The sequence below is a fragment of the Psammomys obesus genome, unplaced genomic scaffold (genome assembly GCF_907164565.1).
Source record: "Psammomys obesus unplaced genomic scaffold, mPsaObe1.curated_primary_1811, whole genome shotgun sequence".
NCBI lineage: Eukaryota > Metazoa > Chordata > Mammalia > Rodentia > Muridae > Psammomys > Psammomys obesus.
The window spans coordinates 7,393,907-7,412,221 of NW_026596152.1; the positions used below are offsets into that span (position 1 = coordinate 7,393,907).

At 48.8% G+C, this 18,315-nt stretch overlaps 1 protein-coding gene across 5 annotated transcripts in view; it reads right to left on the reverse strand.

The window, feature by feature from the left end:
• Fbxw10b (F-box and WD repeat domain containing 10B) overlaps positions 1-11,136 on the reverse strand; it is a 32,271-nt gene extending 21,135 nt beyond the window's left edge. For all 5 annotated transcript variants that reach the window (XM_055594232.1, XM_055594231.1, XM_055594230.1 and 2 more), the window contains exons 1-6: positions 10,448-11,136; positions 8,208-8,384; positions 5,714-5,914; positions 5,493-5,620; positions 4,654-4,776; positions 968-1,077 (exon numbers count right to left, since the gene is read on the reverse strand). In XM_055594232.1, the coding sequence (XP_055450207.1) occupies positions 968-1,077; positions 4,654-4,776; positions 5,493-5,620; positions 5,714-5,914; positions 8,208-8,384; positions 10,448-10,964 (1,256 nt within the window). In that variant the 5' untranslated portion in view covers positions 10,965-11,136. The remainder of the gene's footprint in view (positions 1-967; positions 1,078-4,653; positions 4,777-5,492; positions 5,621-5,713; positions 5,915-8,207; positions 8,385-10,447) is intronic.
• Between the last annotated feature and the right edge of the window lie 7,179 nt (positions 11,137-18,315).

The window sequence follows — 18,315 nt, forward strand, 5'->3', positions numbered from 1 at the left end:
AGGAAGGAAGGAAGGAAGGAAGGAAGGAAGGAAGGAAGGAAGGAAGGAAGGAAGGGGAAAAAGAGAACAGGCCCTCTGTGGCATAACCATATTTAAAGTAGATAGCAGAGTGTTTTGATGTAATGTGTTACTGAAACGGTATTATATAACCCCACTTCTTTCAAGTGTGTGCTGTGTTTAAACACATGATTCTGGAGGTTGGAGTTCCATATTGCACTGGTTTATGTCAAGTTGACACAAGCTGGAGTCATCCAAGAGGAGAGAAGCTCAATTGCAATTGCCTCCATAAGATATGGTTGTAGGCAAACCTGTAGGGCATTTTCCTTAATTAGTGATTGATATGAAAAGGCCCAATCCAGTGTGGGTGGGGACACCTCTGGGCTGGTGATTCTGGTTTCTGTAAGAAAGCAGGCTGAGCAAGCCATGAGGAGCAAGCCAGTAAGAAGCACTCCTCCCGTGGCCTCTGCATCGGCTCCTGCCTCCAGGCTCCTGCCCAGTTTGAGTTCCTGCCTTGGCTTCCTTCAATGGACTCTGGTTCAAGATATATAGGTAAATAAACCCTTTCCTCCCCAAATTGCTTCTGTTCGTGGTGTTTCATCACAGCAGAAGTAACCCTAAGACAAATTTTAGCAGTGGTTGTTCCTCCGTGACTCAGTTACAAGAGTGCGTTTCTCTCTACGTACACTGTATGGGATTTATAGGACTTTCCTCCCAATCATCATGTTCTCAAGTTGGAATAAGGCAATAGAGAAATTTCAGAGGACCAAAGTATCATGCGTGTAACCTGAACTAAATTTTGTTGGTCAGAATATCCAAAACTAATGAAGGTGTTCCTTGCTACAGAGAATGGTGCAGGTTAAACATTTGTTGTCCAAACAGGTTCTTGGGGGCAGGGGGTACTGCCTCCAGGGTCAGTGAAGGTCTGGAGAAGTCTAAGGGGCCACTAACTTCTCCCGCCAGTACTCACGTGTCAGAGAGAATGCGGATGTTGTAGGTGCCACAGAAAACATTCCTCTCCTCCATCTGAACCATCTGGGTCTCCTGGTTCTGGTATGCATTGTACAAATTGTAATCATTCTAAGGAAGAGACAGTTGGAGTCAGAGTCATCACGGACTTTACCCAGAATCCTAGACGCACTGTCCCCATCCCCATCTTCCATGGACTCTTCCGTTCAAGGACGTAGCTACCATTTGGGGAGGCTCATGGGGAGAGGCTATAAGCAGACACTTAAGTTACTAGGAAACACTAAGATGAAGGGCCTGATTCATGTTTCACCTCTGAATTTTCCACAATTTTAGGTTCTATGGTCTTTCATGGCTGAATTCTAAGTGTTGCCGGGAGTACAACTTGGCTGAAAATGGGTTCACATGGGCAACTTCATACGAACATGCTCACACAGACATGCTCTCACGAGCAAGCTCATGTGGGCATGGCCACACATCAACTCACAGCTGCCCTCGACCAACCATCTCACAAAATGGGGATGGTGTATTCACAGTCCAGGTATCCGGTAACACAGAACACACCAACCATGTTGCTGGTTTTAAAAGTCTGTTTTATTTGGGGTTCCTCAAAGCCTCTCCCTTCCAACCCCCCCCCCAACCTTAAGTAGGAAAGGGAAGGCTAGTGGGGAAAGGGTCCACAGACCCCTTTACTTCTCCCGGCTGTATGGGGTCGATTGGTTCTTTTAGGGCTATCCCAATCAACAGCAAACACAGGCAGCAGGCTCCTCCAAGCTGCTGCGTCCCAAGCATCTCTCTCTGTCTGTCTGCTTCAAACCGGCCCACCCCGGTCTCCGGCCTCTCCAAACCGCCACTCGCCGCACACCAGCATTGCGCACGCCACACTTTTTCTCTCTGGGCTCTCATATTTAGGTCCTGAGAGCCCTAGACCACGCCTCTCTCCATGCTGCACAGGGCAGGGCGTTACCAACTGGCAAAGGCCACGCCCCGCAAGAGACAGTTTACCAGCGGTGGACAGGCTAAAGCCCAACTACAATCCCACTCTTGGGATTAACACAAAAACATGTTTACACAACATTACTGAGCTTCCAAAGAAACCAGAAACTCCCGTTATACCATTCTCTGACCATACAGGAAATCTGCAGGAGTAGAGGTGAGTCTGTTAGGACGGGAAACCCAAGCTGAGACTCGGGGAAGCGGGAGCACCCGCTTTACTTCCCTTCCACTTGAATGCTGTGGTCTTGCTGCACCGTCCTCCAGGTTGCGAGAGGCTTGCAGCACTGTCCTGCGCGGTCTTTCCCTGTCCGGTGGAGTTCATTCATGCTCTCGGGTCCTCCAGTTCAAGTGTTTCTTTGAACACTTGCCAAGGTCTTTTTGACCCGTTTGTAGATTTAATGTCGACCCTCAGTCCTGTGTGTGCTCCCACAGACGCAAAAGCCCGTGGTGCCGTGCTCCTCATCGCAGTATGGGCGCCATTCCACACGTTACTTTCAGCGTTAGCACCCAGGTGGTGAAAGGGTACTGGCCATCTGTCTGTCTTCAAATGTGTGGGCGATATTGTTTCAGCAACTCGTTTTTACCTCCTTGCTCTTTTTAATCGGAAATGCTGGTATTAGGGATGCTAACTCCAACGACAGAGCAGGCTCTTTCACCCTCACACCTTACACACGGATGGAAGTCTTTGTGTGGCCCAGCCACATATTTTAAACACCATCCCTCTGACCACCCAACGCCCCATTTTTCCCTTCTTAAAGTGGATGTGTACGTGCATGTGTGCGTGCGTGCGTGCGTGCGTGCATGCGTACGTGTACTCAGCTGAGTATTGACCTCCAGAGATTCCATATCTGAAGGTCTGGAGAGCTTGAGGGGGAGTCAGGCACATTTCAGGCCGTGACACAGGTTCTGTGGGCATGACTGGCATGCTCTGCCACATGTGAAACTATGCTGCGCTCTGTGCATTTGAGGTCACACACGCTTGAACGTCACTGTCTTTGCAACTGACTCACAAAGTAGACGGCCTGCTCACACAGAGCTCTCATCGCCTGACAGGTACATATGTGAGGCTCAGAGAGGGGGAACAAGCCTTATGAACTCTCAACAGCGATGATTCCCTCTGCCTCTCAGCTTCCCTTCTTCCCTTCGCTTCTCCTCTTCTCTCCTTCCTTCTTCCCTCTCTTTATTCCCTCTTACCTCCTTCCTTCCCTGGAGCCATTCACCACGCAATTTCTGAATGGCTCCAGCCTGCCAGGCATGAAAATTTCTGGTACGGATGACAGAGGTTCCATTCCTCAACCCAGCCCTCCAAAAGCTGAAAGCAGCCCCGCAAGGCTGGTGGGAAAGAGTGAGGCTGCCATGAGAGCAGCCTACGACATCAGACAGGCCTGGGGACATCCCCCTTTGAAGTCTCTTTTGCACGCAGCCCTCTCCTCCGTGTCCTGGGCTCTTCCTCCGATGCCTTCTTCCCTCTGTTGACTCTTCTTAATCTTTAACCACACAGAGATGCCTGAAAGGCTCGCCTCAGAAGAACCTGAGATTCTTCTGCCTTATCTCCAGGGCCCACAAAGTTTGTTAGACATAAAAGAAGAACAAACTCAGAAAAGATGTGTGTGTGTTTGTGTGTGTGTGTGTGTGTGTGTATGTGTGTGTGTGTGTGTGTGTGTGTGTGTGTTTAACATGTGCCTCTGTCACTCAACTGGACAGAAGCCCTTGTTCTTTCTGGGCCTCCGTTTCTTTATTGACAAAATGAGCAGATGAACTCAGAGATGAGAGCCTGCAGGTAAATAAGGTTGACAAATGTCTTTTCTTAGTTTACGTAGTTTGTTTAAAAAAAAAAAAAGTCTTTTAAATAGCTGCTATCAGTGTTGTTTTGTTTTGTTTGTTGTTGCTGTTGTTGTTGTTTAAAGCTAGAGGTTCCTTTTGTGGTTCTCTTTGTTTCTGAGCCAGCACAAGCTGCCCTTGGGCTCACTGTGTATTGTAGGCCATCCTCCTGCCTCAGCTGAGACTTCAGGTGTGTGCCACCCCCACAGCGGGCAGTACAAGAGATTTCCCATTAACTCAGATTTCTACCATCTCCTGAAAATTCAGATTGTCTGAGGGTGGGGGGTCAGACTGCACAGTCCTCGGTGGCAGGATCAGCTAGAGCTGGATCGCTACCAGGCCTTTGGGAGGGCAGCAGGCTCTGAGTTCATCAGTCTCACCATCCTTTACAGGCCTTTACCTGCTCCCTCCTCTGTGTTCTCTGCCTGCACACACGTGCGCATACGCACACTTGAACACGCACTCGCACACGCGCGCACACACGACATAAGTCATCTCTGCTCCACAGGCTCCCTACGGGAACCCAAATCAAACCACTCCTCGTTAAATATCCTCTTGGTGCCAACTGAACGGACCTCAACCCAGAGGGAGGGGTAGAAATGGAATCGTCTTAGGGGCAACTACAACGTCTGGACAGTAAACGTGCAAAGCTCCGAGCCTCTTCCCTTTGTGTCTCCTGCGGAGGAGCGCTCCAGGGCACGGAGCCTCCCCCACCCCCACCCCCGGCACGGAGCTCCTCCCCCCGGCTCGCAGTGGTCTCTCCCGGCCTGGTGCCTCCCCAGCGCCTACGTCCTCCCGCGGGGTGCGCACCCTCGGTGGCCGATAGGAGTGTGAGGCTCTGAGCCGCTGAGCCGGCGCGTCGCCGGCACCCACCTTTGCCCTCAGTTTCCACTTCTGATTCTTGGACCGCATGCGCTTCTCGTCGTCCGATATCGTGGGAACGGGGACAGAGACTTTGTTGGCGTAGGTGGGATCTATCCCCCTCATGTAGGACCCCTGTGCGGGCAAAGGAAGACAGGCCACACTGGGGCGTCTGCGCGCTATCCACAGCAGCTACAGAACCAAAGCAGGGATCCATTAAAGCACGTGAGCACACGAGTTCGAGCACGCGCGCGCGCGCGCCCATACGGTGGACAGTGCTTGAGCGCTGAAGGCCCAGACCTGCTCAGTTACATCAGGATTGTGTTGGACAAAGCGAGGATAGGGAAGGCCAAATGCGTCCCGGTCTCAGGTGAGAAGCAAAGGCAGAGGTGCCCCCCGTCGGGGCACACTTCCTACGGACCTAAACCAGCTGGGCGAAGGCCTTGCAAGCGTGAGCGCGCACAGCTCGGAGCTGGCTCGGAGGATCAGCTGCCTGGAGGCTGGGTCCCCTCGCCTTTGCGGGAGGGAGATTTTCCTGCCCCTCTAAATTGGGTTGGGCCTGGAGTCCCGCGGTTCCAGAGCTGTCTACGGTGGAATCACAGTGAGGCTCACAGCAGGCGACAGTCTTGAAAATGCAGAGGGCCGCGTTCTGGCTGCTGTGTGCGCTGCGTTCGCTAGTTAATAGACAGCGCTGCACAGGCTAAGTGGCCAGAGCTTGGTCTGCGCCGCACGAGCGCTCCAGCTTATGGGTGGGGAGCTCTGTTTGGAGGCTACCAAGGAGACACAAAGGTCCGGCCTTGGTGTGGAAACAGAGCCGGTCTCCGGACACACCCCTTTCAGCCCCAAAGTACCTGCAGAACAGAAATCTGGTTCTGAATGAAGGAGTTCATGGCCAGGTCCTGCTTCACCTGCTGGGTCAGAGCAGCCCAGTGCTGGCTCACAAAGGCGCACCTGTTCAGACTGTTCTTATCCAGCATCCCTGGGAGAAAAAGAAAGAAGATGGACCCAGAAACCCCCGGGGCCAGGCCCGGCTGGGAAGTGTCCGAGGAATCCCCTCCCCTGCCCAGCATACTTAGAATGTACTTGGAGAGGTGGAGAGGCAGGTAGCGAATGAAGTCCCGATGTCTGCTGAACCCAGAAGACAGGACATTGATCTGTTCCAGGCTGAGCAGCAGGTCGCCCGGGTCTTCTGCCAGCTTGTAAATGCCCTCTTTTCCAAACAGGTATTTATTCATTTCGGAGATAAACTGGAAGGAGCTGCTGTGTTTTTGCGCTGGAGCAGAGACGGAGAAAGGTAGACGGTTGAGTCGGATCTGTCGTAAGGCTAGTCCCCAAACAAATCCACCGCAAAGCTTGCCCCCGAATAAAACTCCATGCTTACCCCTAGGCCACCGAATATCCTAATCAACCTCCATCCCGCCTGCAGCAGAACCTCCTGATCCAAACAGGCAGGTGCTTTTCAGCTGAGCGTGTTCAGAGACTGACATGGCGTCTTAGCCTGAATTTCTTGTCAGCTGCTCCACTGAGGGCCAGGGAGAGAGCTCAGTCCATAAGGTGCTTGCCGTGCAAACACAAGGACCTGGGTTTTGATCCTGAGCACCAGCTTAAAAGCCAGGTGCAGTGGTACACACCTGAAATCCGAGCAGTGGAGAGGCAGAAACAGAAGGGCCCTGGGGCTCACAGCCTAGCAAAAGGTGAGCTCCCAGTTCAGTGAGAGACCCTGCCTCGAAAAACCAAACGGAGATCAGTTAAGAACACCTGCCGGCAACCTCTGGCCTCTGGCTTGCACATGCACTCATCCAGGACCTACACACACACACACACACACACAATGCCCTACTGAGAAAAATTGAAACAATTTAAAAATTGGGAAGGAGAGTGAAATAAAATTTCCAAGTTAGAGGTGTAGCTCAATAGCAAAGCACTTACTAGCTAGTATGAGGCCCTGGGTTCAGTCACCAGCGTCACAAACATACTGAGACTGCTCAAACATTGATCACTGTTGAAGCCAGATGGTGGTCACGTGACCGGCTCTCACGCTATTCTACATACCTTTAAAACTGGGAATTTTCGTTTTAAAAGGTATTTTGTGTTTCTCATGCTTATTCCATGGACTGCCGTGGATCACACAGTGTCTCAAACAATGACAGACAGCGCGTGTGACCCAGCCTGGGTGTAGGGAGGCTGTGCGTCCCAAGTGTACGGAAGAGTACTTTTTGATGGTCACACATGGCAGAACCAATGGACAGTGCATTTCACAGAACGGATCCCTAGCTGCGTGGGGCTGCACGCCTGGAACTACAGCCTGAGAGGCGCAGGCAAGAGCCGCAGGCCAAAACCCAGAGTCGGCAACATAGCAAATTCCAGGCCGACCTGGACAGGTGACCTGTGAGGACATGTGTCTGCCTTCCTTCGAAGACCAGCTTGGGAAGGTCTTCCGATGGGGAGCCACTTTCTCCTGTGCCAGGTCTCAGACCTGGGACAACTGGCTGACTGAGGCGTCCATCAGCGTATCAAAGCAGACTCTGGCCACCGCATTCTCCCAGCATCCCTCAGTCTACCTGTTACAGATCCCTCAGCTGGCATACCCAGGCTGATAGCTGGAAGCCCAGGTCTCCAGCTGGGCTTCTCTCCCCACAAGTCCTCTGCCCTCCCTTCTCTCCTCATGTGGCCCAGCTCAGGGTCATGTCCACTCTCCCAGATGTCCCTGCGTCCGACTATGCTCTACCCCATATCCACGACAAACTTTCTCCTCCACCATAATGCTGAGGAGCAGTCACGTCCTTGCATTTTTATTTCTTTCTTATATTTCCCCACTTTCCCTCACAAAACTGGCTCCAGTGCTTCAAAAATCCATCACTGGGCTGAACTCCAGAGGGCCATTATGTACCATGCCAGAGCTCAGAGGGCAGGAGGCAGGCACACTGGCCTAGGATAGAAGGAGGAAAAAACTCTAGAAGGTTCCTTTCTGATCTCCATTTTCAGGAGTCTCTTACTGATACCATGGAGATGGAAGCATGTGGTAATTAATACTGACAAGTTTTTCTCCTTCTCCCCTTAACAGCTTTGAGAGTTAAATGGGGTGGGGGGGGGAGGGGCAGGAGGGAGGGAGAACCCAAGAGCTCAACGCGTAATGCTGAGTGAAGGTTAGTTTCTGACATTTGACATCCCCGGTGACTCTGGCCTTGCCAGGGCCTCCAACCCCACTGAGATTTCCCAACTTCATCTACAGGAGCTCTTTGACTTCACACGAAGTCACGTCCTGAAAAAGTCATCGTAAGTAAAACTAATGTTTTGACTGTGACAGGAGGGTGAGTCAAGGAGCATTGTGAGTTCAAGGCCATCTGGGACAGATATTAAGACTGACTCAAAAAAAGCAACAGCAAAATGCATTTACTACCCGATCACCATTAAAAGGTAAAAGAAGAAAACTTAAGTCAGACTATCGACATAGGATGCCATCAAGTCACAAAAGACCCACCAAAAAAAAAAAAAAAAAAAAGCCATAGGGTGAACCATGAACTCATCTGACGCAATGTCGGATTTCTTAAAAGAGCCTGACTTACCAGCAGCAAATTTTTCCTTGTGCGCACTTTCAGCCCCTATTTTATTGGATGAAAGTTTGGACATCGGGAATGACATGGGTTTCGGTCTGGCTTCCCAGTAGACATACGAGGTGTCGAATGTAGAGTTGTAGCTTTTCTCAGGGAAAAACATTATGTCAGAGGAGCCTTGGTAAAGGCCTGAAGAACAAAAAAAACAGACAAGTTTGCTCTTGAAGTAGATATGCAGAGGAAAATGGAGCAGAGAGAGAAGGTCTGATCTTTCCTCACTTTGTTTAAGTATAGTCAGTTTCCTGCATGTCTCAGGTCAAATCGAAAATAAAAATAAGAAACCCACATCTGCAACAGACAAACACAGAGTTTTTGTCACTGGTCTCTGGAGAGGACAACATAGCGGCTGCCGCAGCGTTGGGCCTGCAGTTGGTTTTATAAATGAACCAGGGGCCATTTAACATATCTGGAAGGGTCGCATAGGTTCTGTGCAACTATTAGATTATTTTATAGTAAAGAGAACTTGAGCATCTATGGATCTTGAGGTCTTGGAATCAATGCCTCACATGCCCCCCCCCATACACACACACAGAGGTACATACATACAAAAGACATGAGAGGCTTGCTGTTTTTATTCAAGGCCTCCAAGTGTCCTGGTGAAAATCTCAGAAAGCCTCCACTGAGGCTCTGCCAGCAAATCTATGCTGCAAATCTTGTCATCCCTCTGTGCCTAAGGAGACGGTGGTGCGGCCATGGAAGGAGCTGCAGGAAGGGCCTCTCTCCGAAGCTCTTGCTGACTTCCTTCACTGTAGAACTGCCCTCGTATCCAGATTAGAAATCTTAACTCTAAAAACCTATTTATTTTTATTATTTTTAATAATGTGTCGGTGAGGAGATGTGTACACTTGCATGCTTGTGCCCTTGGGAGTTCAAAAGAGGGCATCGGGCACCTGGAGCTGGGGGTTGTGACCTGCCCAGTGTGGGCCATCTGCAAAGCAGAACCTTGCCTTCACTGCTCAACTGTCCCTCCAGCCCCAAAACTTTTAACGTTTCCAGAGAGATGCTCTCCTACAGAGAACCTTAATGCACTCTGGAACTGGGCTTAGACAACCCCCAGGATAAACCGCCAATTCCTACAGCTGGTGTGGAGCCATAGAAGCCGAGCTGTGAGCGTGGCCCGTGCGTTGCCCAGTAGCGCACAGCGCAGTGGAGGCCACTGGGGGCAGATGCTTTCTCTCTGCTGCCCTGCTGGATGACCAAGCCCCAGGGCTCGGGTTCCCCAGATTTTGGTTTCTTTGTTATAAACTTAGGGAGCCGCACCCCTAGGTTTTAACGCCCTTGGATTCTTCACAGCTTGTTCACAGCCGTCTCACCCTTTATTATCATAGTCTTGACGCCAAAGACACAGAGAGAGGGCTGGACAGATGGCTCAAGTTGCTCACAGAGTTGGTTGCTCTTGCAGAGGACACAGGGTTGATTCCTCACACCCGCGTGGCAGCCCAGAACCGTTTGTAACTCCAGTTCTAGGGGATCTGGCTCCCTCTTTTGGACTCCTCGGGTACCAGACATTTACATGGTGCGACTAAAGAAACAACTTTCTTAAAAAAAAATTAAAAACCAGTTTATTTCTTACATAAGGATCTAATTGCACCCTAGGTCATCTAGCTTTGAAATTCCTTCCAAGTGGTGTAGAGTGCATGCGTGGAATCCCAGCACTTGGGAGACTGAGGAAGAAAGATCTCAGGTTTCTAGGCCAGCCTAGAAAAGCAGATCCTGAATGTAAGGGTGGGGGAGGGGTCCATTAGTCCATAAGTATGACCATTCCTCAAATAGCCTTTGGGGACAGGAATTACCCTCCTTCAAGAGCTCAAACGCCAAAACTCTCCCAAGAGACCACCGCTCCCACTGTTCTCCCATCACTGGCTAAGCCTTCTCTTGTACACCTCCTGACCCCTCCTCATCACAAGTCTGGTCTCTGTCTCTCTCCTGGTTTCCTTTGCTTCCCAGAACCAACCACACAAACGCTTCCAAGACTTCCTTGTCGATACCAAGGACGGAGAAGGTTCCCAGCAAGGTCCAGCGATGTCTGCATAGCCAGAAGGAGACAGCTTGACACCACCTCAGACCAGCCGCTGGGCCAGGTTCACAGACCCGTACCGGAACCCTGGGCAGACCTCCTCCTACCCTCCCAAGCCCGTCTGCTCCCCTCCCTTACACAGCTGTGTTGGGGTCCCTGGGGCCTCGGCTCTCACCTGAGATATTGTTCCACTCCTTTATGAACAGGACCCTGACCACATCAGCGGCAGTGAGCAGTAGCTTTGAGTCGCACATCTGCAGCAGCAGGAGAGTGTAATTTGCCTTGGTCCGGGGGGTGCTGTTGCTGAACCAGACCAGGATGTCCTTCATCTTCTGCTCCGCCGCCGTTCTATCCAACACCTGGTTCAGGGAGGACTTCACCACCCGCTCCTTCTTCCCCTCCCGCCTGCCGATCTTGATCCGGGACCTGTTAGAGACGAAGTCCTTCCCCTGGGTGGGCTGGAGGAGTCTCTGGAAGTAGTGTAACAGGAACAGGCTGTTGAACTGCCCCAGGACGCTGACTAGAAACCTCCTCTGCAATGTGTCACTGACCCTCTGGAACCACTCTTTGGTGGCAAAGATCTTCCACGCTAAGACACAGGTTTCACACTTCTGGCACACAGGGACCCAGTCCAGTCCCCTTTCGCAGCGAAAATAGGGGGCCTGACTAAGCCCTGGCTCCATGTTTTCCATGGCTCTGAGGTGACCAGTTCATTTTAACCTTGCCTGCCAGCAATACCACCGAACACCAGAGGGACAGGGTAAGCAGAGAAACAGCCTTTTTGGAGTCTTTTCGTGATAACCATTGGAGAAAACGGAAGCCACTGCAATGGATGGAAAGCGATGACCCAAAACTGCCTGCAGAAGTCAGGCTTTCTGGTCCTGACTTCCTTGGAAACATAGCTTTACCGTAAATCTTCTAAACCTGGAGCTGCAAAAGTAGAGACAGTTGCTGTATATTCTGGAAGAGCTGGTCATCTCATTTGTGTAGCAGCTGTGCTGTTAACCAAATGTAAAATACACATGGTTCCTTTCTTTAAAAATGCCCGCATCTTTGTTGTCGTCGTCTTTATGGACTTTTAAATATTCGTGAGTATAAATGTAGTTGTAACCTTCCTTTGTAGCTGTGAGCCAGGGGCTGCTCCAAGGCTCTGCCTATTATACTCACTCTGAGGCCTGGCTTCCAAGTCCGGGCACAGCTGCTCCTTGCTAAGGGAACACCAGTGGGTTGTCTAATCCTCTTCCGTTTCTTCATCTGAAAGTGATGGGTTCTGCTTCACAGAGGTGCGGCGAGACCGCTCAGGCAGCACTTAGAAGCTGTGAGAACTGAGTGTGCTACTGTAAACACATCCTTAGGAGAGGTGAGAATTCAGTGAGATGCTGTCTGCATAACACTCAAAGACTGCCTGGCACTTGCGGCACCCTTCACCCTCGCGACACACTGCCGTGCTGTTGTCAGCACTGAAGGAGGCTCCGTTTATTCACCGAGATACATCCAAGAGCCCAGGAAATGGCAAAAAGCACAAGGTAATATCAACCCCTAAATCATGTGTTTTCCTATGCACACATGCCATATTTAAGTAATAAATAAGGCTAAGACAAGTTCAATGATAACTGTCTGAGGGTTTCTATTGTGCTAAAAACACCATAACCAAAAGCAACTTGGGGAGGAAAGGGTTTATTTTGCTTACACTTCCAAGTCACAGTTTAAAGGAAGTTGGGGCAGAAACCTAGAGACAGGAATGGATGCAGAAACACTGTTTACTGGCTTGCTCCTTGTAGCTTGCTCTGCCTGCTTTCTTTCTGTTTTTTTTTTTTTTTTTTTTTTTTTTTTTTTTTTTTTTTTTTTTTTTTGTTTTTTGGTTTTTTTTTGCTTTTGCTTTTGCTTTTGCTTTTGCTTTTGCTTTTGCTTTTGCTTTTGCTTTTGCTTTCTGAGACAGGGTTCCCCTGTGTAGTTCTGGGTGTCCTGGAACTCTCTCTGTAGACCAGGCTGATTTCAAACTCAGAGGCCTGCCTCTGCCTCCCAAGTGCTTGTCTGCCACCACCACCCAACTCATCCTCCTTGTTACAGAACACAGGACTGCCTGCCCGGTGGTGACCCCTCCCACAGGGAGCTGGGTCCTCCCGTAGAAATCATTAATCAGGAAAATGCCCCCAGTATAGGCCAATCTATTGGGAGCATTTTCTTAGTTGGGATCCCTCTTCCCATATGCCTTTAGCTTGTGCCAAGTTGACATAAAATTGGTTAGCTCAGCGACCAAGCAGGAACTAGAATAATTTACCGTAACACGTGATAAAGTATGTGAACGTGACCTCTCACACAAAATACTGCCATTTTATAGGACTGTGCTTCTTTCCTTTAAAAAAAAAATATTGTTTTGAAGATAGGGCTTTGCCATGTAGGCCAATCTAGCCTCGAAAGCATGTTCCTTTTGCCTTCCAGCTGCTGAGAGTGCAGGCTCACCTTTCTTGTGGTGACATTAACAATGATGCAGACTGGCCTTGGTGAGTAATTGAAACCTTGGAGCAAAACTTCCCGTGAGCAGGAGCTGCTGCATTGTTATTGGGATTATCTGAGGCGACACTACAATGTTTATATGTCTGTGTGTATATACAACACTCAAATGCACACAATGAAATAGCGTGTGTGTGTGTGTGTGTGTGTGTGTGTGTGTGTGTGCGCGCGCGCGCGCGCATGTATCCGAGTGTTCGGCTTTTTAAAACGTTTTTATTATTTACTTGTTTAATCACGTTACAGCCTGATCCCAGCCCCCCTCCTCTCCTCCTAGTCCCACTGTCACACCCCCTCCACCACACTCCCTCTCCTTCTTCTCAGAAAGGGGAGGCCCCCAAGGGTTACCATCCCGCCCTGGCACCTCAAGTCACAGCAGAGCTAAGCGCATCTCTCCCACTGGGGCCAGACAAGGCAGCCCAGCTAGGGGGGAGGGATCCAACGGCAGGTAACAGAGTCAGAGAGCCCCTACTCCCATTGTCAGGGGACCCGCATGTTGACTAAGCTAACTGTCTGCTACCTTTGTGTAGGCGGTCTAGGTCCAGCCCAGGCATGCTCTCTGGTTGGTGGTTCAGACTCTGTGTATCCCCAGTGTGTGCAGCTTTTTAAAAGAAAAGCAGCGTGAACTGTGTGTCTTGCCTGCTATCTGAGATCTTTTCCCTTCAGCCCTGACTCATGATACTCCCAGAGGTAAGGACTTGGACCATCAGAGCCAAACATGTGCACATAAGGAGACTTCTGCTCCCCCTTACATCCTAGAAGGAGACAAGGGTCTCCCTTCGCCGTGTAAACTATTCAACAGCAGTGTAACCAAGTTCTAAAAATTAGTAGGTGTGAATGAAGGGTGCATCAAGACCCTTCCAGCCTTTCAGCTTTTCAGAGATTTGAAACTTCTTAAAATAACTAATAAATATGGGGAGTAGTGATCACAGGAAAAGACCGAACAGCAATCAGTGAGATAATTTTCCTCCTTCGTGCAAGACTAGGCTCATGTCTTGGCTGTGTGGTCGTGAGCAAGCTACACAGCTCCTCTTAACAGGCCACACTTTCCCCGTGTTCGAGGACTGAAGGGAGGAAAGCAGATGTGTTAGAGTTGACACCTAGGTTTAGATAAACTGTTTGGGCTCAACTTTGATGGTGCTGCTATTATGTTCATTACTATATGGCTTTCCAGTGCCCTTCTGAAGGCCAGAACAGTCGGAGGAAAGCAGCAGAAACTATTACCTGGAATTGTTTGCATTTGTGGTTATGTGGTGGGGCCAGGATTGGGAACAAATGAGGTTAGTTCTGAGAGCTTTCCCTCTTCTGAGTAGAGAGCACCCGAGAGCAGGCAGAAGACACTGAGGTCTCACTCCTGGCAAAGGAGACAGCCAGGAAGCAGGAGGCCCAAAGCACGCTTTCTGAAGACACAGGAGCAGGCAGATTACCCACACATGTGCCAGAGCTGAAAGCACCTAAAGGTTTGACTAAATTAGGATTCTAATCTGTGAGACTGACTTAGATCAAGAAACAGCAAAAGACCCTCCAGTTTAGACGGAAGCTCGCATTGCTTAACTGCATCATGATTTCTTGGTGAATAGCCTGGGTCACGTAATTTAGCCTCTCTGATCTTTGAGACATTTCACCTTCTGTCTGTGAAAAATCAGTATCTGTATCTCAAGACTGGCAGGATTTGGGTGAGAGAAGAAATGAGAAAAGTATTTTAAAATAGCACAGGAAAAAAAAAATGCTGAACTCCTTTCTGCCTGGCATTACTTTTCAAACCAAGCTGATTATTGCGGGGGAGGTGAGGGGTACCTGAAGACCTCATCGGAACCTCATCAAAGGTGTATTTGAAGACAGATGGGGGGGGAGGAAGAGCCTCCAAGTGCCTGGCTGACTGACTTTAAAACAGTTCCTACTTGTGCTTGAGGAGGGGCTAGAGGTCATGAGGCGTTCGGTCGTGGGTGTCTGGGTGTTCAGAGCATTATTGCTCTGCTCCGTATGACCTGTTCTGTGGACCTAATCGGCTGTTGAAAGATTTGTCCTCTTGCGGGGAATCCAGTACATTCCCTAGCTTCTGGAGATAGTATCCTACTTCATCCGAAGCACCCAGACCCTACCCACATTTCCAGCACGAGGTTGGTGTTTCAGGATCCAGGTCGTCCTGATGGAAAATCAAACTTCACATCAAACTTACACTTTTAATGGAATGGGGGATGGAGGAGAAGAGGGAACAGCCAGACAGCTCTGAAGAAGGGATGGTAAGGGCTTTCTATAAACTTCTTTGTTTGTCTTTTGTTTTTTGAGACAGGGTTTCCCCGTATAGCCTATCCTGGAACTCACTCTGTAGACCAGGCTGGTCCCAAACTCAGATATCCACCTGCCTCTACCTCTGAGTGCTGATATTAAAGGTGTGTACCACCACTGGCTTTATGTAAACTTCTTGAGAACAGAGTCCTACTTGAAAAGAGTAGAGTGAGATCCTGTTGCTAAAGGCCACTGAGGTCTAAAACGGGTTAAAGTTTAGCTGTGACTACTTGGTGAAAGTTTTGGGGAAAAAAAGTTTTTCAGAGTCTCACGATGTAGCTCTGACTGGCCTGGAATTGGCTATGTAGACCAGCCTGGCCTTGAACTCACAGAGATCCACCTGCCTCTGCCTCCTGAGTGCTCCTGAGTGCCACCACACCTGGAAAACTTTTATTTGATATCTGAGACTTTGTTCAACTTCTTCATTCCTGTGACCAAATATCAGAGAGAAATGGCTAAATGGAGGAAGGCTGTTGTAGTTCATGGCACCAGAGGCTTTATTTCCAGGTCAGCTGGCTCCATTGTTCCTGGGGCCACCACGAAGAAGAACACCATGGTGAAAGATCGTGAGCGGGAGACTGTTTTCCTCCTGGTAGGCTGTAGTCAGAGAGAGAGGAAGGGGCCGTGGATAGAGTGGTGGTTTAAATGAGAATGAACCCAGAGGCTCATATAGTTGAATACTTGGTTCCCAGTTGCTGGAACTATGTGGTAAGGATTAGGAGGTGTGGCCTTGTTGGAGGAGGTTTGGCCTTGTTGGAAGAGGTGTGTCACTGTGGGGGCAGGCTTTGAGGTTTCAAAAGCCTGGGACTGTTCCCAGTGTGCTCTGTTCTTCCTCCTGCTTGTGGATGTGTGAGCTTTCGCTGCTGTGACTCTTCACCATAATCTCTAACCCTCTGGAACATAAGCCAAATTAAGCTTTTTCTTTAGTAAGGATGGTCATGGTGTGTTATCGCAATAGAAAAGTGACTAAGACAGACAGGTATACCTTTCACGGAGATACCCCATGACTATTCCTCTGGTTAGACCCCCTCCTCCTAAAGTTGCCACCACCTCCCAAGGGAGCAGCACCAGCTGGGGACAAGTATTCTGCACATGAGCCCGTCAGGACATTTTACTGTGAGACAAGGATGAACCTGCATATACACATGACTTTTTAAAGACAGTCATCGACTGCTTAAATTATTGATTTGGGGGAAAGGATTTTAGCATTGCAAGACAATTCACTGTGTTACCGACCTTCGGGATTTGTAAATAACCTAGTTTCGTTTTTTTTTGTTTTTGTTTTTTTTTTTACGGTGTCTGGTTTTTCCGGGAGGCCATGGAACTTTCTGAACACAACTTCCAAGCAAATCAAAACTAGCAATAAAAAGTGAGTGTGTCCACACAGGCCAAGCTGTATAGAACAGCCTCTGCAAGCTGTATAGACTGTGCTGTGCATATGGATTTCAGGTGCATATGGCACAGCACCCCTCCCTGCAAGAGTCACCTGTCCCGACACCTAGATACATGAGGGACACAGACGCGAGGACATCACTACCAAAACAGAAGAGGTCTATCCAAAGCATGAAACTCCACACTTCTCCTGTCTCCAGTCTGCAGACTCATGTGGCGGAGGCTCTGAGGAAAAGCCATTGCTAGAGAGATGGAAATTAGTGACCAGCACATCACAGAACTGTCAGAACTCAGAACTGAAGAGGCCAAGAAAAAGGTTAAATTAGAAGCCGTGCATCTAGCTGCAGCCATGATTATTCTGTTGTTATCGTAAGTAGTTGATTCCTATTTCATGCTTCGCATATGAATGGCTTTCACTTCAGTTTAAATCAGTGCCTTGTGAACAAAAGATGTGGCTATTGTCTTCTATTGTACACTATAAAGGCCACACTTTGATTTGCAGCCATCCATTACCAAAATATGCTGAACCAAGTTGAAAAGTGTCGTAGCTTGAACACGACTCTAGAGTGCATGCATTGGAAACTTGATGCCCAAATGCAATGATGTGGGGTGGTGGAGCCTGATGGGGCATGTTTGGGTCTTGAGGACTCTGTTGGCATGGGCACATTAGTGCTAGCTTTAAAAGTGTTTAAGGCTGCAAGGTCAGTCAGTCTCTTTGCCTTTCTCCTTCTGTCCAAAGATGATGCAGATGTGAGGCCCTTGGCTTTGGACCCCCCCCTTCCAGAAATATGAATGACACACTCATTTTCCTTACAGCCTGATTAGCCTTGCATGCTCTGCTATAGCAACGCAACACTGACTGGGACAAAGAGAGAAGAATGTTGGTGTCTCCTCATTCGTCACCAACCCTGGCAGATTGGCTCAGAATACATAAGACTCCTGGAAAATAACACCAAAGCAGATTTTTTTATTTCACAAGGCTAAGATACAAATAAATTAAGGCTGGCGATAGCCCAGTGGGTTGAAGCATTTGCTGACAATCCTAATACTGACCTGAGTTCTCTCCTGGAGCCAACATGGCAGAAGGAGAGAAACAACTCCCACAAGTTAGTTAGTTGTCCTCCTTCTTCTGTATGCATACCACATGACCTGTGTTTTTCTCTCTCTCTGCCCCCCCCCCACACACACACACTAAAGACTAAGCATAACAAAATGTTTTTAAGAATATAAGACTAAGACAGGCAGTGGCTAAAATTACATCTAACTGCAGCAAAGTGAGTCCCTGCTGTGGTCCTGTTTGCTTTGCTTTCATTTTGTTTTGTTTTATTTTAGGTAAGTCCACACAATGAGGGGACAGAGAACAGTAAAAAACAAACAATTGTCACACACTTCCACAAGTTTGTGGAGAGTCCACAGCTTGTTACAAATACAAAAATGGTCTTTTGCTTGCTCTCTCTTTTTTTCCTTTCCTTCATTTTTGTTTGTTATAGCTCATTTTTAGTTTTCAAAGAAAGTGAAAAGTGATATCTCCATCACCTGAGGCAATGACAGAAAGCAAACAAACAGGTGAGACTCTTAATTTTGCTTTGATATATTATATCAGAAGGAATCTTGAGCCTGAAATAATGGGCAAGAGGTGGAAGGAAAATAAAAGTTCAAGCCAGGTAAAGAGGTAGCTAAACAGCTCTTTATATGAGGTTAGAGACTTGGGCCTAATCAAATTACAGTTCAGGACACTGAATCTTTTGAGAAACTGGAGAGAATGGTAGAGATGAGGAGAGTTTTGATTTTTTTTTTTTCTTAAGAACAGTCAAGCTTGGTGATACACAGCTTAATCCCTGGCTCTGTGGT